This window comes from Pocillopora damicornis, chromosome 6, assembly GCF_964200805.1.
Source record: "Pocillopora damicornis chromosome 6, jaPocDami1.2, whole genome shotgun sequence".
NCBI classification, from domain to species: Eukaryota; Metazoa; Cnidaria; class Anthozoa; order Scleractinia; family Pocilloporidae; genus Pocillopora; species Pocillopora damicornis.
The window spans coordinates 11,810,874-11,835,072 of NC_142675.1; the positions used below are offsets into that span (position 1 = coordinate 11,810,874).

Consider the following 24,199-nt stretch of genomic DNA (forward strand, 5'->3'; position numbering starts at 1 on the left):
CGCGTTAGCAACGCTGAATTGGAGAGCAAGCTCTTCAGCAAACACAAATTGAATAAGTCTCTTGAGCGTCACGCGTGTGTATAGTTGAAAGGCGATTATTCTGAATTCAAGCGTTAAATATCTTTCCATCTCTCCAAATCCAGTAAGTTTAGCATAGAAATATAGCTTTGAGCGCATCTTTGAGTCGGAAAGGTTGGTTTTCAGCTGGGATCGCGGCAAAAATATCAGCGTCAAGTCGACCACGCGTTACAAACATGGCTTCTCCGTCAGGTATGAACAACAGAGTTTGTCTTCTTGTTGCACTTTTATAACGACGTTTGGACAATTAATACAAGTAAAAAGAAATAAAATACGGTAATTCACTACACTTTGAGGTTTACAAGCCGTTTACTATCGAAAAACATAGAATTTTGGCTGTTCATTCCCCTCAAAACTATGGTGTTTGAACCAACAAGCGTTGTTTTCATTGTTGTAGATATCGATATGGACGAATCAGTTGAACAATCCACCACGGGCAAAAAAAAGTCTGCATACCATTGCTGTGTTCCCCAATGTAATGGGGATTCAAGATACCACGAAGATCTGCATTTCCATCGCATTCCCGGTCGTGCCATGGACGAAAAGCTGAGGAAGGAATGGCTCGTGAAAATCCGAAGAGACGAAGGTCCTGAATTCAAGGTATTTTATAGAGACATTCGATGTTCAAAGCATTTCACAAGGAACTGTTCGGTAAACTTATGTGTCTAATGGCTTATACTTTTCTCTATTTAGATAACTACTAGTACGAGAGTATGCTCAAGGCACTTTACCAAGGAAGATTACCTTCCACCGACCAAGTCTGGTAGCCAGCGACTGAAAAGAGGTGCTGTTCCATCGAATTTTAACTGGACTCCCTCCTCCAAAGCACGAAGAAAGATTATTCGACATGTCGACAGGTAATTTATCCTTCAGCTATATTTTCGTGTGTCGGTGAGTGATGATAATGATAAGTCTAGACTATAATGGAATCTTTCTAATTTTTAAATACTGTATCAGTTTGGGATAAGTATTAACTGCTATTTTTAAAAGCATTTGTAACACCTTATAGAAGGGATGTATGGGTATGAAGTATATATACAGATCTCAGGTTCTTCAATGTCTAAAATGATTTAATTGTTTTAAAATTTAGAATTATGTATAAAAGTGTGATATTTAATTTTTTGGCTTTGTTCACAGAGATACTCAAACAGATGATAGTGACACTGATGAAGTGGAAAGTGAGGCAATGCAAAGCAGGGAAAGTGTGGAAACAGAGGTGCAGTCTGTGAAGGCTCAGCTGAGCAGCAGGTTGAGGTGAGCAGAAAGGAAGCAGCTGTAGCTAAAGAAGAGCTAAGAAATGTCAAGGCTGAAGCTGCTCAACAATTAGAGGAGATAAAAAAGCAGGCAGCTTATAAAGCAATATTAAGTAAATTTGGCCTGGAGAGATTTGGTGTAGACAACGAGAATATAAAATTTTATACTGGTTTCCCCTCAAATGAACATATTAAGTTTTTTTTTAGCTTTATTAAGCCCAGTGCTGAACTAGTGACCTACTGTTATGCCTCTGGAGAGGGAGAAAACAGACCAGCCTCCAGAAATATGCTTCTAATAGATGAAATAATTGTGTTTCTTGTTCGGCTTAAACTAGGATTAAGGGGGTAAGTTTCTAAAGAAACTGTGGTGCTGCGTCGGTGGGAGAGTATAGCAGGTAATTTAGTGTTAACAACTGGGTTGAAAACGTAAATTAGCCACCGTAAAGGGTAAAAAAGCTGACGTTTCGAGCGTTAGCCCTTCGTCGGAGCGATTAGAACTAATCGCTCTGACGATGTAGATGCGGGTTTAAAACGTTTTGTGAATTATACAATAAAACTTTCAGCTAATGAGATAAAAGGGACTGATTATAGTGTCAGAATCTGCTCCGCTGTTCTTTCAGTTTTAATTTTAAAATATGGCTTTGCGCCTATTAAGTCATCGGAACTTTCAAGAAAAGGGCCCCACATGTCGTTAACGGTACATAATTTACTCCAGTCATGCTTGGAACATGAAAAATGAAGCATCACTTTTTGGAGTATCTTTGAAATGTACAGCCTTAAAGCTCCATGGCCATTTGTATCATTCTGTATTTCTAGCATTCAGACCACTTTCTTGTTGCTAAACTTGCCTTGTAGTGTGCCTGGATGGTTTTTCATTATCTTATCGTGTGTCATTAGTACCTGTAAGCTTCCAAGCCTCCCTCCAAAGCCTCTTCTACAACCCGTGTGACACTGAATGGAGCCACACGTTTCTCATTAGAGACCGCAAATTGCTTAAAGTTAACTCTGACTTAGCCCTCAACTTCTTTAAATCCTCCACCAGGATGGCGTCTTCACACCGAACGTTTTCTGTCCCTTGCTGAGACTATTTATTTCGCCATTCAACATGTGGTTTGAGCTTGAAAAGGCGGCTTAATTGAGCTTAAAAATTTTCTTGTAGAGCAGGTTGCTAAAGCATCCGGTGGAGGCAGTGTGGCCAAGTGGTCAGAACACTGAGTTTGTATAAATGGGTGGTTCCAGGATAGAATAAGAGAGATGGTAGGTTTGAACTCGGTAAAGAAATAGAAAAAGATGTTTTTCGTCTTGTCATGAGCGTGGAGCAAAGAAAAAATTCTAACTTCCCATGCGTAATCGAACTTCAGACCTTCAGATTCCGCGCCCTGATGCTCTACCACTGAGACGCAGAGCCTCTATAGTGAGCGAGATCTATTAAGAAGTTCATACGACACGCGTCCTGCATACTGCTGGGATCAGCAATGTCAATAGCGTCATGTTTGAACTTATAGTTGTAGCAGGTCATGTTTTATATGTGCTATACTTCAAGAAAGCACGTGCAGTGTAATTTTCTTAACAACGAGTGACTTCGAAATCTAGAGATTAGCACACTGTTCATGTTTGCTTTTTACCAGCTCCTGAAAACAGATGTCGAATGCCCGCACATCTGTGAACACTGTAACAAGTGTATACAGCCTGTCACTTTTGTATTATTTAGCAGCCGACTATTCAGTATAAGGTGGCAAGGCTTACGAATAATGAAATATAAAATGGATTCTCACCCTCAAATAAAAAACGACGAGCGCAGTTCACACGAATGTGTAAGACCTTCCGTACAAAGAGATTTTAATCTCTTGTTTTGGGATCATTACATGACATGAAGATCGAGCATGTCGCGATGAAAATTGTTTTGTCTTTCCCAAGCTTTTCATTGCGAACTTTCGTTCGGTAACGAAAACTCAAAGAAACATTGCTGTACTGTATATCTCTTTGATCTCTTTGACTGCCATACATGCAAATATATGCACAAATCTCAGGCTTCCAGTTTTAGTTTCAGCCCATTTTTGCATCTATCAGCTGACCGGCTATCAGTAAAAAAAAAATGTAATTTCTCAGCTGACCTATTCTCAGATTTCCATTAAGCCCCAAACGAAGCCCTCACACAGAATCAGAATATGCGCGAGCCTTGTGCACTAGTCAAACGGAGTGAATTTTGGGTTGTCACAATGACTCAGAAATGGCTTTAAGCCATTTTCTGAGTATGGTATAAGTATGTATACAAAGGAGGTGGAATTCTGTTTCCTTACACTTTTGAGCAGATCCATCATTATTGTGTAACTGACCCCAATAACAAGAGTCGCACTGTTACATAAGTAAATCAGAAATTAAAAAATATAGTTAAAATATACTTACAGTGAACTACAATTGTTGTGTCAATAGAGGTGACTTTCGCTGAGTTATTGGCTCGACATGTATATTGTCCTGCATCCGTTCTGTTTATATTATCGAACTTTAAAAACGCAGCTTCCTTCCCTGAACTTTCCAGTACTCCATTTCTAATCCATGCCACATCCGGCAGTGGTTTCCCAGAAGCTTTACAGGCCATGGTGACAGGGGATCCTTCGATGTAATATTTTCCTCCTAAAGAGAGGTTTATAAGTGGTGCCTCTGAAAGGTAAAAGAGATTATATCATTCCTCATATGGTGTCGCAAATATTACTTGGATTGGGTTCAAATTTACCCACTTAGAGTAAAATAAACAAAAGCATCCAACAATTGGTCCCCAAAAACCAACTAGTATAAGGAGGCTCAAACTTCATTCTGTACAGGTTAACCTGTTGGCGTTAGCTAATGGAGAACTTGTTCAAAAGCTAAATTGTACAGAAGAGCCCCAGCCTGGGGAATGAAGGGCTAATTCAGGAAGTCACTCATTGGACAAAGGATCCTGGCTTCTAAGCTACTCCCTCTGTTTTGGATAAAATTTTTGCTGCTGCGCAAACAAATTGGCAAAGAGCCAATCAAGCCACATCTCACTTGGAAAAGACAAAGAATCTACTGAAACATCCTTAACCCAGAGAACTGAAATTTTGATGAAAGAGAAACTATAGATTCTTCCAGATCAAAAGAACATACGAGTGGTACGCTGAACGCAACTTGCCCATCACTTAAAGTTAAAAGAAGAATTTACTCATCTTCTGGTATTGATCGCTCTTTATCAAACTTTAAACAATTTGATTGTTCATCATGATTGCTCTGCAAAGGTAGTTTGCAGAAGGGAGAGTTTCGCGCTTTTCCTCCGCCTTTTTAAAAATTATACCCTCACATTAAAAGTCCTTAAGCCCAAGTAAAACGCAAAGAAACTCATGTTACAATTGTGAATAAGTGTTCCCAAACTTATGGCGAGATAATTTGACTCGGTCCTTAAAACTAAAGTGAAATCAGTCAGGGCCATAGCCAATATGAGGCAAACAACGGCACTTGCTAGCAAGTAAATGAACAAACATACAACTAAATTTTATACAACATGGTCCAGTCTTAGTTTTGGTGAAAACGCAAAACATGCAGTACCCAGAATATAGGGTGAGAAATACTTGAGAGCAAAAGGGTGGCTTACATTCACGGTAAGCTGTTCCTAGTAATAATCGACACCAGAGTTGAGCTTGTTTGACGTTAGCAAAGAAACTGTCTTCAAGACCATCAAGAGATGCTGATGTCAATTAAGAAACTACAGAATGGTGGGGAAAAAAGCAGTAGAGACAGAAATGGGAGAGGCGCCACCAAAGAGACTACTTGTTTTATGTTTGTACCGGGAGTACTAATGAAGGTTTGAGTAAGAAATGCAAACAAAATATCTTTTTTTTTGTCCCAAGCTCGTAAAAAGACGAAACACATTTTTCTCTGTTTCTTTACCGAACTCAAAACCTACCACTCTTCTTATTCTATTTAAAAACATGACGCTATTGACAACGCTGATCCAAGCAGTATCCAGGATGGGTGAATTATTTTCCGTTTGCATGCTCAGCATCTTTTAAAGAACATAAAGAGCTTGGATTACCGACTTCATCGGTTTATTGCCTTTTGAGAAAATTTTGCCCCATCGTGCAAATCTTCTAAGTCTCGACTTGCTCCTTAGTGTAAGAAAGTCCTTGAGGAAGTCACCATTCTGTTGACTAAATTTACATCTGCAAACCTTGAAGATTATAATTTTCAAAAAGCAGCGAATGACGCAATATTTACTTCATTCCCTTTGGCAAGTCCCTTTAAAAAGCTTGAAAAGCAATACCATTTTTTCACCCCAAATTAACTTCACATGCTGCCTGTGATTTGTTGTGCAATATTTCCTTCATTGATCTAGCAAAATCCTACGACCAGTCAGATTGTTTCTATTTTTGAGCGACCATTTTTAATTGACAACTTTTTAAAGAGAAAATCTCAGTACTCATATTAGTAGAAGTTATTTAATATATGCATAACAGAGAAACCCAGTAGTTGGTGCCAGAAGAATAAGAAAGCACTCTTTGATACAGTAACTCTGATTTCGTACTGATGAGAAACAGCAAAGTAAACGGTAGAATTTCTTTGCTCCTCTTAGGAGTGTGGTGTCGCATGCCAAGTACAAGTACTACCATTGTTTTCCCAAAAGTCGGGTTAGCTAACCACTTTCAGCCCTTCATATAAAAGTTTGCGCAAATTGATGCTATTGTTTACTTTCTCCAGATCTCACAAATATGAGACATGAGTTAAATGCATCTGATTTATGTTTGACCATGAATGGTTATGTGTGTGATACGTACCCGCCACAATAAGCTGCACCGTACTTTGAAAAGTGTTGATAAAGCTTCCAATGAGTTCACAGTTAAATTTAGTATTGTCTCCAGGGTTGATGTTCTTGATAACCAGCGTAGCTCTTCCTTCAATTTTAACTCTTCCTTTGTAAGATTGAGGAATATTTGGATGTTCTTGGACACTCTGACTGTTGCTAACCACCATTTCGACAAATGAACCATTCACCTCAACTTTAAAGAGAACGTCCTGAACATTATTATGTGGATCAGTGTAGTCCCACACCAGGTTGGCATCACTACCATTGTTAAAGTAACTTGGATTAGAAGGTTCCAGTGGATGAAACGCACATCCACACCCCCTAAAATGGACAACCATAAACATAATATTCTCAGCCCTTTCATTACATATGTAAGGATAATATTTTGGAAGCTTAAGAAGGGCTTAAATAGAGTCTTTTAGAGTAAGCAGTAACAACAGTAAGTGTAAATATGCACTAAACTGATATTCACTGATATCAATTAGCTCAAAATATACTTTAATTTGCAAAGAAATAAGGTTCAATAACAGTAATGTGTAACTATTTGTGCCTTGTGAATTTTTTTGTTGGCAAGTTCCAGTTTCTTTGATTTCTGAAATTTTTACAGTGCTGAATTTCCAAAATGTTATTAAAGTGGTACACTTAAAGAAACATTTTGAAGAAGAACTTGTTGAGGTGGAAAATGGAAAGTGGAAATGTCCACACATATTAAATGTCGGTTAAACCATAAAATGAGGGATTTATGATTCCATTCTAGTCTCTTAATGGCTTCTTGTTTTTGAAAATAAAACGTGTCTTAACTGAGCATCCTACCAATCACATAAGATGTGCATGAAAGAAGAAAACAACAGAAAAGAAACCATTAAAGTGTTCTTGATGACCAGAACAAAATTCATGAGGGCTTTACAGTTCACCTCTGAAAAATTCATGTCTATAAAAATTGGAAAAGAAATCAAAGATCATATGCATCACTTAATATGTCCCTGTTCTTGCCCCGTTCTATGATGTATAACCAAAGCATGTTTTCTTTTTCCCACTGCCCTAATATGGTAAAATAACATAATAGCAAATAAAAATTGTCAAATATTTGCCAAAGGCGAGGTGAATAATATTCACCATTCTTCTGTTCAGCTTCAGCAAACATTACTGTTTTAGTACAATTGCACAGGTGCTTCCAAATTCTGTTATAAATTCTGCAAATAAAGAATCTCAAAGCATTGCACACTTCTTGTTACAATTGTGTTGATTACCTGTATCGAGATGAGCAAACAGTTTTATGCGGTTTTGTTTATTGAATCAACAAAAACTTTATCCCTTTGTTTTGAAAAGTGTTCTGCTAATCTTTTCACATCTTTTGTGCTCTTCTCAATTTAATTTTCTTCAATTGCACTTATCACTTCCATGCAAACATTTGACAAAACATAAGGTAGCCATTTTGAAATTTAGCATTCTTTCTATAATCACCCTGCACACCACAATCATAGCAATAATTGATGCAATCCTCAACCATTTCAGAGCATGTGCATCTCTTTAATCACCTGGCCAGTTAAACTAATATTGGTATTTAATCTTGACACATGTTAAGACAAAAAAAAAAGCAGAAACAACAATGCAATGATCACTCATGTCACATGTGCTTGATTTTCCAATAACTTTGGCATGTTAATTAAGCAGGCATAAAAATTCCAATGATATTGTAAAAAAGAAATCAAACACTATTTTCTTTTGTCTATAACCTTGGTCATAGAAAGGATGTCAACAATGTTCAAAACTTGTATTGAAACCACTCAGCCTCACCTCCTATTGCTTTGAATATCTTTGACCTCATTTCTAATTGATCAATATAAATGTTACATATAATTAGCTGAAATCTACATACATTTTGATCGGTTCCTTCATGTATTTATGAGCTATCGGAGGACAAATGCATGGGTAATGTCACCATTGACAATTTTAGCCCCTTTATTAAATAAAACAAATAGTTTCCATGTTGCCATGGCTCTGTACAGTTATAAATCACAAAGGAAATCAAACATGCTAACAACATCAGTGACCCACTTAACTGCAAGTAGCTTGTTCTGGGCTTCAGTAAGTAAAACAAAGCACAATAGTAAACAGTGCTGTAGTCTCCTTCGTTTTTTTTCACTCCTCTGCTACTGTTGCGTTGTTTGCTATTTTGCTCCATAATAACTGACAACTGGAAGCTAAGCTAAGCTGCATCTCATGTGCTACTTTTTTGTTCTTATCATATTGTGACATCACATGTGATCTATTACTGAACAGATGCACAGCAACATGGAATCTATTTTTTGAATAGACAATGGAAAATTATGGTGGATTTTTTCAGGTGCTTTTGTATAAATTGATTGCCACACTGGCAGTTAGCCACAAGCTACAGGTGTAGTATTCACCTTGGCTCAAAGCATCACACAACAACAAAATGGCTTCCAGCTTTGCTGTGGTAAGCTAAGAGGAAATAATTTAAATAAATAAAGCAGTTGTCACAAAAAATACAAAAATAGCTACCAAGTGTGCTTTGATAGCATTAAATGATAAATTAACTAACCTTCAAACCTTAATTTCTAACAAGAAAAATCAGATCTTTCTTACACTGTTGTGAAGCATTATACAAGTGAAAGATGAAAATTCTCTGTTTTCTTATATCTTTGTGTCATTAAGCATTCTGATGTTCTACTTATTTGCAGGACAGCAAGACAGGAACTAAATGTAATTCTAATGTGAAACACTTCTGCCAAAAAATTTAGATTTGGTAGAATCCTTGATTTACTCTGAAAGCCAAATTTGCCCTCACTTTTTTCACTATCATGCACTGGAAGCCTGAGACAAGCCAGTTGGTTCATACACTTTGGGACCACAAGCCATTAAATGGTAGCATCTTTGTAACTTCTCAAACTTAATACATGTAAATTATGGTTTATTCACTGGGAAGGTCTGTTTCCAACAACAATAATTTTAAGCAAGTTTATAAAACTTGGCATGACTGAGTTTCAAAAATGGTTAAATATGGTTAGGACATGTAAGAATTAAATATAGATGGTTCACACTAAGTGAGTGCATGTGATTTCTATTCACAAGATGTGAAGAGTAAAACAATAAGCAAGAAACAGGCAAGTTTTTGTCTAACCCTAACCCTAAACAATTTGAAGAACAGTGGGTTGTGCATGTTTCATATGCAGAAAATGGAGCAGCATTTATATTACTGCTGGGAACAAAGTAATGACAAAAACAAGGAATAAACTATTTGAATGAAAAGCCTTTGCCAATACCATGGGAATTATAGTGCAAATTTGACACTTAATTTTTTTCTCATTCACATAAGCATGAATCAAAGGTGGATTGCAATGCTTTCTTATCAACATCAGAATCTGGAAATTTAAGTCTTTTGTACCAATTTGGAGGAGATTCCACTTTAGTTCCCCAGATTGCAAAAGATTGTGATCAGTTTGCATGAGGCAAAATTAGAGTGATTTTCACCAATTTTCATGAAGTCCAGCTTTATTATCTTCATAACTGAATTTAAGGTGTTTACACCAATGGCTGACTTCTTGTTTTTAACTTTGAAGTCATAATTCTACAGTTTTGTAGAACCAGCAAACAGTGCTGACATTCACTTTTATTCACTTTAGCAAGTCCCCACACCACAAAGGCAAAAAACCCATGCAATTGTTTGCACTGGTTAAAAATTTTATCTATGACTTGGTCAGATGCTCATGTCTCACTTGTGAGGAAACCATTCAACCGATCAGAATTTGTGAAGATTATTGCAAATCATATATTTTTTTAAAATTTAGCTTGGAGTAAATCTTGGTAGGTATATGATAGGCTGACATATAAACACACATTTCAAAAAGTTTGGTCTTAGTAAAACCTCAAGTGTTCTAAACACATAACAAAAATAAGCAGCCCATGACTACTGGTGTGGGATACCACAATCATATTTGCATAAAGCTAAAAACTAGTCAAATAGACAAATGATACATGTAGGTATGAACAAATTATGCTCAATTATTCATCCAAGTGCATTATGTAGTATCTTTACATGATTGCTACCTTGAGAAAAAGTGACACTCAACTTAGCTAGCAGTAATCATACTTGCAATCATCATTTGAAGCGATAATAAGTGGAATAATTTGTTCACAGCTCCTCCCAATAATGAGTGATGGATGGCAATGAAGAGAGTTTATGAACAGATGGCAACTCTTACATAGCCATCATGTTTGTAATGGAAAGCCACCTGACAAAGCAGTAACTTTTCTCATGACTTCGAAAACGACTCACACTAATCAAGAAAATAGTGCACTTCTCTGTTTCAATGTTGATGTTAAATTCTGATCGTATGGTATTGTTACACTTGAAGCATAAAATCCTTTGCTCTTGATTTCTATCGTATCGGAGTTAATCAGACTTTATTTGTCTCGAGATTGAAATCCCAGCATCATATCTTAATTTTGAAATACAAAAACTGTTAAAAGCCACCTTGGAGTTCGGAAATCATTTTGACGAACATCACGTTCAGAAATAAAGGGTCGGCGTTTTCGGTTTCTAAGCTCAAAATGACCCATGGTAAAAAAAAAACACTGATAAACCTTTTGTCCGGGTGAATAAATTTCAAACTTACCTGACCCGTGAAACTTTACCAGCAGAAGAAAGAGTAAGTGAATTTCATAATCACAGAAAGACACCATCTTCTCAGCCTTTTGCTGATGTTTCAATGAGGAAGGTTGAGCCTAAATCCTAAGGAAGTCACTTTAAGGGACAAACGAGATTTGAGACTGGGACCGAGTGTCACGATCATTCTCGTGAAATTGTCGGCCGTAGTCGTTAAAATTGCCTAAACAACATGGCGAATGGTGCAAATTATAGAGGAAAACTCGATTTTAGCTATACACTTGGAACATTTGCATGAATTGTAGAAACTTTCTTTTCGGAGAAACTTTCCATTCAGAGTAAACCATGCGTGAAACTTGCGAATGTGTCGAATGAGCGTGACTCGATGGCACCGATATCGATCACACGCGCGTACGAAACTAATGAAAGTCACGCAAAAAAAAAAAAAACTTGTAACAGACAGTTTTCAACTCCTCTTTCTTATTTATAAACCGTGGATTCTTTTCCAAGGGCTACTGCATATAATCGAGGTAGGGTTCCGCTGATCTATCCCCTGTGGCGATGCTCGAGAATACCCATATTCCTGGGGCCGGAAACGGAAGTCAAACGGATTACCAGCGAAATAATAACGCAAGCCAGACGCGCAAACTTAGTCAGTACCCAGCAAGAAGAGCGTGAAAATCAGATTGCATCAATTTTCTAGAGATTAATTTTCCTGATTCCCTCTATCTTGTTGAACTGATATCTGCTTCTCCGTGTATCTGCAAACCATGTCATCTAAAAATATCTCCTATACTTTTACCAATGTGCCGATGTAAAATCAACCGAGAAGCTACTGCACGAAAACGAGGTGGAAACAACAACTAGCTTTGTTATGTATTACAGTTACGGTGTTCATAAAGGTAAGTCTTAAGTCAGAGGGGTGGTTAGCGTGAAGAAAGGGGAGTTATATGTGGCTTTCGATACCTTATGTCAGATCTTGCTTAAAAAGTCAATACCTACAGCACATGCCTCCCACACGCAGTTATTGACTGACTGACTAACTGACCGACCAGCAAATTAATACTCCAGTGCGATCCAAACATGATTTCTCACACAATGCTTTAATATACATACGGTAAGATTTTAAACAATAATTGACGTCGTAATTCCTTACACAGTAAATGGTTTAAACCCGGGGGTAACATGTAATAGTGTAGTTTGATCGTTCGGGTGAGTGTAGTCCTGAGAAGGACTGTTGTCGGTAGTGGTGACTGACGTTTCGACAACCTGAGCGGAAGTCATCATCAGAGTCAAGTGGAAGGTTGTTGTCCGTCGAATGTACTTAGTCCGGTTTGTGTACACTGATTGGTCAGTTTTGCCGTGATGTTATTGGCTGTAAGACTCAAGTGGCGTAGGTCAGTCGTGATCGGTTTGGATCCGTTAGTGAAGTTACGTCGTTCTGTTCGGTTCGTTTGTAATGTTAATGTCGTGGATGAGTCGTTTGTATGGTGCCGGTAGTGGTTGACACCTGTTGAGGGGAGTCTGTTCCAAGTTAGTAAACCAGCTTTCCAGGGTCAGTCGTTGAAAGTAGTTAGTGCTGTAGGTTAGGCATTGCGCAGAGTCCCAGTCAATAGTGTGGTTCGTAAGTCAGTGATGTTCAGCAATGTGATTGTTGACATCGCCTTTCTTCGTCGCTCGTTTGTGTTCGGTCAGTCTGGTTGCGAGGTTTCTGCCAGTCTCGCCGATGTAGGAGGCGTGGCAGTCGGAACAACTGATCTTATATACTGCTCCTTGTCTGTTCCTCGGTTCATCTTTGTCTTTGATGTTAGTCAGTAACTGACGTAGTGTGGTAATAGGTTTGTAAGCGACGCGGATATTGAATGGTTGTAGGATGCGTGAGATGGTCTCAGATATGCCCTTTATGTAAGGTATAGGGGCTGTGATCGTAGGGGTTGCGTTGTCGTTAGTTTCGGTAGTAGTATTAGGTCTGTGAGCGTTACGTTGGATGAAGTCTTCGTTGTAGTTGTTATTTGAAAAAACACGGTTTAGGTACTTGTTCTCGTCGGATAAGCTGTCTGTCGTATTACATACTAATTGCGCTCGTCGGGTAAAAGTCCTGATAGTAGTGGCTTCGTGTGATGTCGGGTTGTAGGATGACTCGTCCAGTAATCTGTCGGTATGTGTCGGTTTCCTGTAAACTGTTGTCCATAGTGAATTATCGTCACGGCTTACCAAGCAGTCTGGAAAAGGTAGTTTACCATTTTCTTCGACCTCTCTAGTAAACTGTATGTCAGTGTTTTGTTCGTTAAGGTGGTGGTGGAATGCGTCGATTTCGTCGTGTCGTACGGCAGTGAAAGTATCGTCAACGTAGCGTAACCAGAGTGGTATCGTCTGTCGGCAAGTCGAAAGGGCGCTTTCCTCGATGTTCTGCATCACAATTTCTGCTACAACAAAAGAAACTGGAGACCCCATAGCTGTACCGTGTAACTGTTTGTAGTGTTTGCCGTTGTACTGAAAGTAAGTTGATGCCAGGCAAAGGTTTAGTAAGTCCATAATGTCCTCTGTCGGTAGCGGTAGAGGGTCTGTAGATTGTAGGATAGCAGTCTCTGTACATTGTAGTGCCAGTTGAAGTGGAATACTTGTAAAAAGCGATTTCACATCAAATGACACTAGTTTGTAGTCGTCAGGTATCTGTACAGTCTTAGTGGCGTTAATGAAGTCCTCGGTGGATTGTAGTTTTCGTTTAGATTTGTCGTTGTTTACTCTGGTTTAATCACCGCTGCAAAGATCACGGCCTTGTTCCGGCCGGGCTTAAACTTAAGTCCCCGTTGAACACACAGGAGGCCATCCAGATCGTCAATTTTCTCCCGCCTTAACATTTCCCAGTTTTCGAAGGAACTAGAGTTTGCGCATAAAGTGTGTTTCGTACTCTTTAATTACCACACTTTGTTTAGATGGGGTGCATAATTACGGCCAAGGACTGTAGTCTACTCTATGGCCCTATAAATAATAAATTACAATCACACAATTATAAAAATAATAAAATTTTTAATAGATTAAATTGCTAAATATGCTATCAATTCCTAAGCTGCGAGGCTTGGATTTTCTCATAAAATGACAGTACCTTCATTAAATTTCTTCACGATGGAAAAGCGGACTAAATCATAAACATTCCATTGTTTAACAATATTACAAAATATTACATTCGCTCCATATTATTGGTAGGTACAAGAAGAAGGCGATAGGATTACCTAGATCTTGCATAATAATGGTTGTGGTATTCCAAATGGATGACAATTTCTCAGCAAGGTAATGACGGTATATAACGCGCTCACATCTTTTTTTTTCCACTTTAAAGATACCATCTAATAGACCTAAATTAAAGCTTCCCCAAACAAACCCACAATACTCAACAGTAGGTTTAATACTGGCATTGAATAAAATTAAACGATACTTAAATGGCCAGGAATGTTAATTTTAAACTTTGCCGCGCTCATATTGACTGACACCAAAAAGTACGATCGTATTTTTCTAATTGTGCATGAACTGAGCTTAACGTGAATAGGAGAAGGAGAACAGGGCCCAACACTGAGCCAAGGGGAACATTAAGCGTAATAGTTCGGTATCATATTTATGAGGACGACTCTTTTTTTTCTAGGATCTGGTAATATATGGGCTCCGAATGTGGATAACAGACCCTTAACGGACCCTGTCATTACGAAAGAGGGTAAGTTTCTGAAGAACTTGTGGTGCTGCGTCTGTGGTAAAGCTGACGTTTCGAGCGTTAGCCCTTCGTCAGAGCGATAGGGCTAAGGTTAGCGAGGGGCTAACGCTCGAAACGTCAGCTTTACCACAGACACAGCACCACAATTTCTTTAGAAATTTACCCTCTTCAGTAATGACAGGGTCCATTAAGGCAAAAACATAAGGAAATCAAGGAAAGAACTCTATGAATAAAACCCTTCCACACTGAGGAAAAGAGAAGGGCAACGGTAGAATTTACTTAAATGTAAAAGAAAATAGACTTGTCGACTAATGTAGGTTGTAAATCACAAACGAAAACAAGAGTGTCATCAAGGAAACGATTGCCGCTTGCCCGATAAAGCTGACACAATAAAATCATTGCAAACCTCTAACACGAAGAGCAGTTGACGTTCAATCATTCTCAGACTTCCGCCGCAGTAATTTATCCCTCAAGAAGTTAGTCTCGGGTAATCTGAGGAGATAGTCACGTGCTCCTGGTACTTTTTCCCACTTAAATTCGACGCCATCTGTCAGAATAATCTTGGTGTCGTCTGTGTCAGCTTCTGAAACCATTAAGTAAGATAAACGTTATGAAACGTATTTTGATGTCATGAAAAACTGAAAATGCAAAGCGATATAGTGGTAGGAGGGGTGTAGAAAATCGTGATCAACATCAGTCTGAAACTCATATAATCTAATGATATACATAGACTGACAAATAATCAAAACGAGTTATACAATCAAAGGGATGTAGCAAAAGCACTGCTGGAAAAATGGAGTACAGGTAACTAATACAATGATATAGTGAGCGAGACCATTACGTGTATCAATGATACAACCAAAAAGTAGTGAATGGAAAAAAATTACGGACTAAAGCTCACTATAGGGCGAGAGATGCTTACTCAATATAAGTAATGCAGAAGACCATCATAAGAACGTAAAGAAGTAGTAAAACATACAAGTAAAACTCCGCAAAATAATAAACGCTTACCTCAGACGTTCTACAAAACCAGTATTAAATAGAATCCTGCGTTTATCAAAATTCGTCAAATTTTTTTTTTGTCTGCCTGCACGGGCCAAATTCCCCTATTTTCCATCCTATACCAAGTCTTGCCTCAGAGTCGCTCAATAAATTTGAACGCGGTGATCTTTGTTTACAAGGTTTTCCCCCGCTTACATATGATAACAAACCTCTGAAGTTTTCTGCCACGAAACGAAATACCACAGAAAGTATTTTAAGGAGCGTAAGTTTTTCGATTGATTGAAATGAAAGATATGTGGCAGTAACTTTCACAAGTTTCTCTTTTTTTTGTCAGAAAAATATGGTTTTTTTCGCCCGCCAAAGTAATCTACTGATTGATCTAATCGCCAATATTTAGATAAGATAATTAAATTAATTAATCGAATTAAATCAATCAGCCAATAAACTTAAATTGTTCCCACAGATGTTGTTTTACATCAGTACGTTAAAAATTGAAGCGATTCACAGTATTAGCTTAGTGCTTAAATAAATGTTTTACACTTTACAACAAGCTTAGTTATCGTTTATGTGCGGTCCAGCACTTCAAGCCTGAATACACCCGATGCCAAAACTCAAGCTCGTTCCCAGGCTATGTCCACCACATTGCTTTACGCCGATTAAAAACTGCCACGCAGCACCTATTGTGCATTTTACAGCGGAGGAAACGCCAAACCTTTTACAGGCACAATAAAAAACGGACAAAAGCTTTCTGAAGAGCGAGAGAACCCTGGGAAGTTCAATATGGTAACACCTATCCCCTCATTTCCATGAATTGAAAAAGTTATTTCAATTACGTTGAAGGGAATTTTCCGTAACCCACAGAGGTATCTTCAAATGCTTTTTCGGATCTTTACACCTTCTTCAGCGAGGAAAAGAAATTTTAGATTGTTTGTAGCTTTTTGGCACGGAAATACCAAAAAACGTTGCAACTCATACATGGTGTAAAATCACCATGTTTTCGATAATTACATTTGTATGAATGTTCTAGAATACTTTGCTAACGTGTAAAAGAACAGTCGTGTAGTAGTAGTAAGTTTCTGATGTCAAGAGTGACTGACTGTTTGGAAGGCTTCACCGAGAGAAAGTTACTTAGGATCTAGACCGTAGTGGGATTAAGTATGTTCATCGAGGATAATTAGTGTATTGTCCATTGGAGTTGCTCCTGAAGAAGAAAACTACACGTCGTTCAACAAAGAGGTGAAGTTTATAGAGGAATAGAGTTCTCCCTGTCGGTAAGATTATACCGTAACAAGGCACTTTGAGAAGAGCTCTACTAGTCGTCTGGGGAGAAATGGAGAATAGTGCGTGTAAAAAACTTTCAAGGAATAAAGAAGGAGTCATGATAATTTGAAAGTGCCTTATTTTCTTTAATGCTTTAGTAACAGTGGATCTTCTCAGGTAGAGTCGCAACAAATGATAGAGATGTCCGTGCTGTTGAGGTAGCCAGATGCGTTTTGTTCTCTTCTCACAGAATTATTGGTGTGGAAAATGGTGGCGGAGAGACGTACATAGAAAGAGGATGTTTAGTTGCCCCTAAAATTAAATAAGCACAAAACCCGCTGTTACTGTGAAAGAATCAAAGCGTTGGTGGTGCAGGAAACTCATGCATTGTTGTCCATTTAGTCCTCTCTTCTGTCTCTTGAAGTTGTCAGCTCATCTTTTGTTGTCATACCTGTTAGTCTGAATGGCTCCCGCAGAATCAGTAGAAGTTCAAGTGATGGAGAACTTCTTAAAAATGGCTCATTACTTAACATTTTTGCAACATGCGAGAAGCATGTTAAAACCATTCCTGATATAATGCTTTTAAACTTCATTGATTTTCCTTCAAATTACAAAGTGGCGAAAAAAAGGCTTACATGTCAACTAGACAATATTATTGCTAGAGCTTTTCCAGTAATACTTGATTGCCAATCTGCTGGACGATCCATTATGGTCTTGCATCAAACGAGGTGAGTCGTTGTACTTGATGGCCATTGTGCTAAGTGGTCCATTGTGGTCTCGAATCAAACGAACTGAGTCGTAGCACTCGGTGGTCACCATGGTAGTAGTAGTAGTAACTTTATTAAACTCCTCAAAAACACTTTTTAGCTTAATTTACAAAGTCAAATATCTAAAACTTAGTTTTCCAAAAATACCCTTAAATAAAAAATGCTGTTTTATTTTTGCTTTAAATACATCTAAATTAGTGATAGACTGAAACTCATCTGAGAGACTATTCCATAGCTTTTGGCCTCTGAAAGTAAATGCAGGCTAACCTGCAGCCGTCCTACCGAGTGGTATATGTAGGCGGTCCCTATTCCTAGTATTGCAGTTGTGCACTTCCGATCTGGTTTTAAACTTCTGACAAAGATATGGAGATGCAAGTCCGTTTAAGCATTTAATACCATGGTAGCATCCCTTACGGCAAGTTGCTTAATAATTGGCAGCCACTGTAACTGCTTAAGAACAGGTGTAACATGATCAAATTTCCTCGTTCCAGAAACTATCCGGGCTGCGAAGTTTTGCATTGTTTGTAATAGCTCCATGTTTTTCTTGGTGGTATTAGCCTATTCTGATGAACAATACAATAATTTACTGAATACTAGAGAATCAGTTATAGTGATCAACGTACGCCTATCAAACAGATATTTAACGCGATTAATCTGACAAAGGCTACCTATACATTTCGAAGTTACTTGAGTTATATGTTCGTCGTACGTTAGATTACAGTCCATTGTAACTCCCAGGTTTTTCGCAGACTTAAATGATGTAATTTCCTTGCTGAGTAGTGTAATGCTTATATCATCTGGTATCTTCGTCAGCATCTGCGGAGTCCCCAGAACCAGAAGTTTTGTCTTGTCCGGGTTAAGGAGTAGACTGTTCTTGCAACTCAATGCGGCTATGTTCCGAAGATCTTCCGTCAGCTGATCTGCGGCTAAGGTGGCATCACGTATTGGAAATGAGAGGTATAACTGTGAGTCATCAACATGGCACTCTAACGACCCTACCTTAGGTACAGATGGTAGATCGTTGATGTTGATATTAAACAATGCCGGGCCCAGGATTGATCCTTGTGGTACGCCACACGAGACCAAGCGGGGCTCAATTGTTTCGCAACCAATTCTCACCGACTGTTTCCTTCCGGTCAAGTAGCCTCTAAACCATTCTATTGCTTCTTTAGAGGTATCCGTTGCACGTAGGTTCTTTAACAAGGACATGTGATCAATGCTGTCAAATGCCTTAGAAAGATCTAATAACACCAAGGCAGTGACTTGCTTGCGATCCATTGCCCCCAGAGCTAGATCTGACGTCAAAATATTGAGTGTCTCTGTCGAATGCCGTTTCTTATTCCCACTCTGGTGTCCACTAAGACAGTTTCTCTTTGTTGCATATTCAGTGAATTGATTTAAAGCTACTCGTTCACATATCTTAGGTAGAGCAGGTAACAACGACACGGGTCTATTCTCGTTGGCTACTTCCGGATCTCCACCATCCTTTGGAATTGGAAAATTCACATTATTTCCATGGTGAGGGAAATACAGATGTCAAAAATGAACTGTTTATGATCTCGGTCGAAAACGGGAAAAAAAAAACGGTAGAGCATCTTTCACTACCGCCATTTGCAATTTATCTTTCCCTGATGCTTTATTTGAAGGAAATGACTGTACAATCCTGTTGATCTCGAAAGAGGTAGCAGCTCCAAATTGAAACTCATCTTCTTTGGGTATAAAACTGACAGGGAGTTCCTCATGTGAATTAGGTAGACCATTGACTGATGCGAGTCTTTTGGCTTCTCCTGCAGCTCTTACTCCCACCTCCATAAAGAATTAATTAAATTCCGTCGCAAGTTCTTTCATATCCCTAGAATAAGCTGGGCGCGACTTCTCCCTAGCTGGTATGCAATTCCGTATCACCTTCCACCGTTCACTAGAGCTCTGATTCTTTGAACCTCATTCTGGACGTACTCCTTCTCCGCCTCGCGTAATACCCTCTTTACGTCATTACGACAGTCCCGATAATACTGCCAATCCACAAGAGCACCCGTCTCTTGCGCGATTTTATGAGCTTGATCTATTTGGCCATTTTCTCTCTGATCTCTTAATTTATAAATGGACATTTCCGATGTTTGATTTTAATTTTCTTAATAGGTGCACGATTATCCAGAACCCGGAAGAAGGCTCTATTAAAATAGAGCAGTTTCCCATTTACATCGTCAGACAAAATGTTTTCATACCAAGGGATCTTGTTAAGGTCGCTCAAAAAGCTCTGAGGATCGTAGTGCTTATAGCTCCTAGCGACAACGTAAGCAGCCGGTGGCTTGGGCATCCTTAGATTTAACACAGCAAAGACCAAATAGTGATCACTGATGTGAGTCTCCACTATACCGCTATCCACAGTTATTGCCGGGTTTGAAGTAAAAATGACATCAATCAGAGTTTTAGATGTTTCTGTCACTTTTGTGGGCTGGGTAATAAGCTGCTTCATATTCAGACTTGTACACAGGTTGTTTAATGTTTTTGATTTAGAAGAACTAACGAACAAATCAGAGTTGAGATCTCCGACCACTAGAATACGTAGGACATAAACAAGCACTCGCGTATAACGGTCCCTGAAGTCTTCAAAGAAGGAAATATCACAATCAGGAGGCTTGTAAGTGCCGCACAGCAAGAATGACTTGAGCGTTTTGAGCTGAACTTGCATCCATAATTGGTGAAAACCAGTGTCTAATATTCCGGATAGGTCTTTAAGTGCTTTAGACTTCAGGGTCTTGCGCATGTACACGCACACCCCACCACCAGACTTATTCTTTATCTTTCTCGACCTGTCCAGTCTTGACAAACTGTATCCATCAATTTCGACCTCAGCGTTCTTTGCACTTGAATTTAGCCAAGATTCTGAAATTGCTAAGATTGCATACTTCTTTTAATCCATTAAATTCCTCACTTCAATCAAATGCTCTCTTGTCTTCAAACATCGTACATTCAAGTGTGCCACGGTTACTTTTGATTTCTGATAATTATTTCCATGGATTGTTGAAGGCAAGGTCTCATGAAAGGTTTTCTTAGCTGAAAAGATGTCAACTGGAATATTCAATAAGTTACTTTGGTTTGCACTACGTCGTTTCTCTTGGAAGTTTTGCTGACTCTCTACACGAATAATAACATTGATAGGTCTATCGTTTAGCCGTCTTAGATGCTTTCTCCCACGTTGTCCTCTCCTCGGAGCGAGCAAGTTGAGACTCTTAAGAGTTAGCCATTCTTGCCTTGACAAGGGATGGTGCATTAGTCCGTGACCAAGGTTTTTGCTTGTCGATTTCCAGAAATTCCGCAATGAAAAAAGAGACGCCCATTTCTATCAAGGATAAATAGAAGGACATCTAGAGCAATTATTCCCTTCTCTTTTGTTCCCCATTCAACTCTGCGTAAGTTACCAGTGTAGTTCCATGAGAAGTCAAAAGAGGAACCAAGTTTTGCAGTCCTATTGCTTCCACTGTAAGATGATTCGAGTTGTACCTGTTCTGCTGTTAATAAAGAAACAAGACATCAGGTCAAAAACTGCCAACCTTAAAGAAGACTAATTTCTGCTCAGAAGATTTGTATGGAAGTACATGTACTTTTGACACATGTTAAAACCTGTTATAAATAAGGATTCCATGGCAAACTTGAGACTGCTGATGCATTTATGATTTGCAAGGAAGATGTTGCTGCCTTTTTGGTTTATCACATGACTGTACAGCCATTGGCATACAATGTGCTACTTTTAGCATTTGAAGATAACTTGAATGGGAGCATGCCTACATTGCAGCATTGCTTTTGTTATACAGAAATTTTAGCACAGTGTGTGTGCAACACCTGCACAAAGCAGAGAGGACTCTGGGTTTGAGATAAATTTGGTTTTGCAACTAGAAAATTATATGCACCTGTGCTAGTAAACAAACCAGCAACCTGATGATGTGCACTTAAATGTCCTAGAGTAATTCACTAACATCACAAAGTTAGGCATTACATAAGGCTTCAAGTTGTACCTGACATGCAGTTAATCAAGAAACGAGACATCAGCTCAAAAACTGCTAACCTTAGAGGAGACTAATTTCTGCTTAAAAGATTTTAAAATTTAAATACTTTCTGCTCAGAGGTAATTTCATTCTACACTCAAAATAAATCAGTTTTCAAATCAATGAAATAACGTAATCAATTGCCTAATGGTGTGGTCTATGACAATGCAAAGCACAGGATCCTACTGTATACTGAGGGCATCTGACATGTACTGTGTATGTACTTTTGACACATGTTAAAACCTGTTATAGATAAGATGTTCCTGTCTCCATTTAAGACAATAATAATTTTTGGTAAGCCATTGAGCTGAGCAACTGCCGGTATACAAGGTGCTACTTTTAGCATGCATAGACAATTTCAATGGAGGCAGGCCTACATTGTAGCATTCCTCAAGGCAAAAAGCACGCTCTTATTTAACTCTTCAATAAGTACCTCACCAAAGAGTCTGATACGAATAGTGAATAAGACCAAGAGAACATAAAATAAAATTTGCCAACTACCAAGTCTGGGTCAAAAGAGGGGTGGACTTTGAGCTATCAAATGCGTCCATGCCAAAAGACACTTTGTTTTACAAGTGAGAACCACAGGAGTGTTTATGCTTTGCTAATACTGCCTCCATGCCAAGTTAAAACTGGAATACCACACTCTCTGGGATTCAAATTCCATTCTCCCAGAGGTCATTATTTGGTGACCATACTGCAGACAAGGAGCCAAAATGACCACCAGTCACTAAAAGAGGAGGCATAAGAAAAGTGGGAGGTGTCAAGTTTCCTTGGTTACAATACTCTTCTACCAAGAAAGGTAGGGAATTCTTATTGATCAAACAAAAGTTAGTTACCCACCAATACCACTGTAGGATACCACAATCATATGTGCATAAAGCTAAAAACTGGTCAGGTAGACAACTCATACATGTAGGTGTAAGCAAATAATGCTCAATTATCCATCCAAGTGCACTATTTAGTTTCTTTACAATGATTGCTGCCTGGAAAAAAAGTCACGCTCAGCTAAGCTAGCAGCAATTATCCTTGCTGAGGTCATTATTTGAGCCAATAATGAGTGGAAACATTGTTAACAACTCTTCCCAATAATGAGTGATACATTGTAGATGGCAAGGAAGAGAGTTTACACAGGTGGTAACTCTTTTCTAGGTTTACATAACCACCATGTTTGTAGTGGAAAGCCACCTGACAAAGCAGAAACTTTTCTCATGGCTAAGAAGACGACTAAAACTAATTAAGAAAATAGTTCACTTCTCAGTTTCAATATTGATGTTAAATTCTGATCGTATGGTATTGTTGCACTTGAAGCATAAAATCCTTTGCTCTTGATTTCTATTGCATCACAGTTATTCAGACTTCATTTATAACGCGATTGAAATCCCAACAACATATCTTAATTTTGAAATACAAAAACTATTGAAAGCCATCTTGGTGTTTGGAAATCATTCTGACGAACATCACGTTCAGAGAGCAAGGGTCGGCGTTTTCGGTGTCTAAGCTTCAAATGACACATAGTAAAAAACACTGTAAAATCCTTTGTACGGCAGAATAAATTTCACACTTACCTGACCCGTGAAATTTTACCAGAAGAAGAAAGAGTAAGTAAATTTCATAATCACGGAAAGACACCATCTTGTCAGACCTTTGCTTATGCTTCAATGAAGAAGGTGATGCTTAAATCCTACGGAAGTCACTTGAATGGATAGACGAGATTTGAGACTGAGACCGAGTGTCACGATCATTCTCGTGAAATTGTCGGCCGTAGTCGGTAAAATTGCCTAAACAACATGGCGAATGGTGCAATTTATACAGGAAAAATCGATATTAGCTGTACACTTGGAATATTTGCATGAATTGTAGAAACTTTCCTTTTGGGGAAACGTTCCACTCAAAGTAAACCATGCGTGAGACTTGCAAATGTGTCAAATGAGCGTGACTCGATGGCACAGATATCGATCACGCGCGCGTACGAAACTAAATGAAAGTCACGCAAATAAAAAATAAATTGTAACAAACAGTTTTTAACTCCTCTTTCTTGTTTATCAAGCGTGGATTCTTTTCCAAGGGCTACCGCATATAATCGAGGTAGGGTTCCGCTGATCTATGCCCTGTGGCGATGCTCGAGAGTACCCCTATTCCTGGGGCCGGAAACGGAAGTCATGCGGATCACATGCGAAATAATAACGCAATCCAGACGCGCAAACCTAGTCAGTACTTAGCAAAAGGTGCGGGAAAATAAAATTGCATCAATTTTCTAGAGAGAAATTTTCCTGATTCCCTCTATCTTGATGAATTGACATCAGCTTCTTAGTGTATCTGCGAACCATGTCATCTAAAAACATCTCTGATACTTTTACTTCTATGCCTGATGTAAAATCAGCCGAGAAGCCGCTGTATGAACATGAGGTGGAAAACAACTAGCCTTGTTACGTATTACAGCTACGGTGTTGGCAAAGGTAAGACTATAGTCAGAGGGGCGCCTCAGATGAACTCTGGTTACGAGAGGGAATGTTAAGGGGAGGGATGCAGGGGTGTAGGGGTTATGAGGAGACCAAGAGGGGAGGGGGGATCCAAAACTTCGTATTGTAACATTCCTTAAAAATGAAATGAAGTCTATTGATTCTATTGCATGATTCCA

The 24,199-nt window shown here is 38.7% G+C and overlaps 2 protein-coding genes and 1 pseudogene across 2 annotated transcripts in view; 1 reads left to right on the forward strand and 2 right to left on the reverse strand.

Annotated features, from left to right (window-relative positions):
• The window catches only part of LOC113670218 (uncharacterized), a 28,831-nt gene extending 17,671 nt beyond the window's left edge, over positions 1 to 11,160 (reverse strand). Inside the window, 3 exon segments of the mRNA XM_089210808.1 lie at positions 3,738 to 3,992; positions 6,119 to 6,468; positions 10,788 to 11,160. Coding sequence (XP_089066934.1) covers positions 3,738 to 3,992; positions 6,119 to 6,314 — 451 coding nt within the window. The 5' untranslated portion in view covers positions 6,315 to 6,468; positions 10,788 to 11,160.
• Positions 160 to 939, forward strand: LOC149043985 (THAP domain-containing protein 1-like). The gene is made up of 3 exons (XM_089209148.1): positions 160 to 270; positions 476 to 678; positions 772 to 939. The coding sequence occupies exons 1-3, from the start codon at positions 255 to 257 to the stop codon at positions 937 to 939; spliced, it is 387 nt and encodes a 128-aa protein (XP_089065274.1). The 5' UTR covers positions 160 to 254.
• Positions 11,161 to 12,176: 1,016 nt separating the features above from the next.
• Positions 12,177 to 13,492, reverse strand: LOC149043986 (uncharacterized; annotated as a pseudogene).
• Positions 13,493 to 24,199: the final 10,707 nt, after the last annotated feature.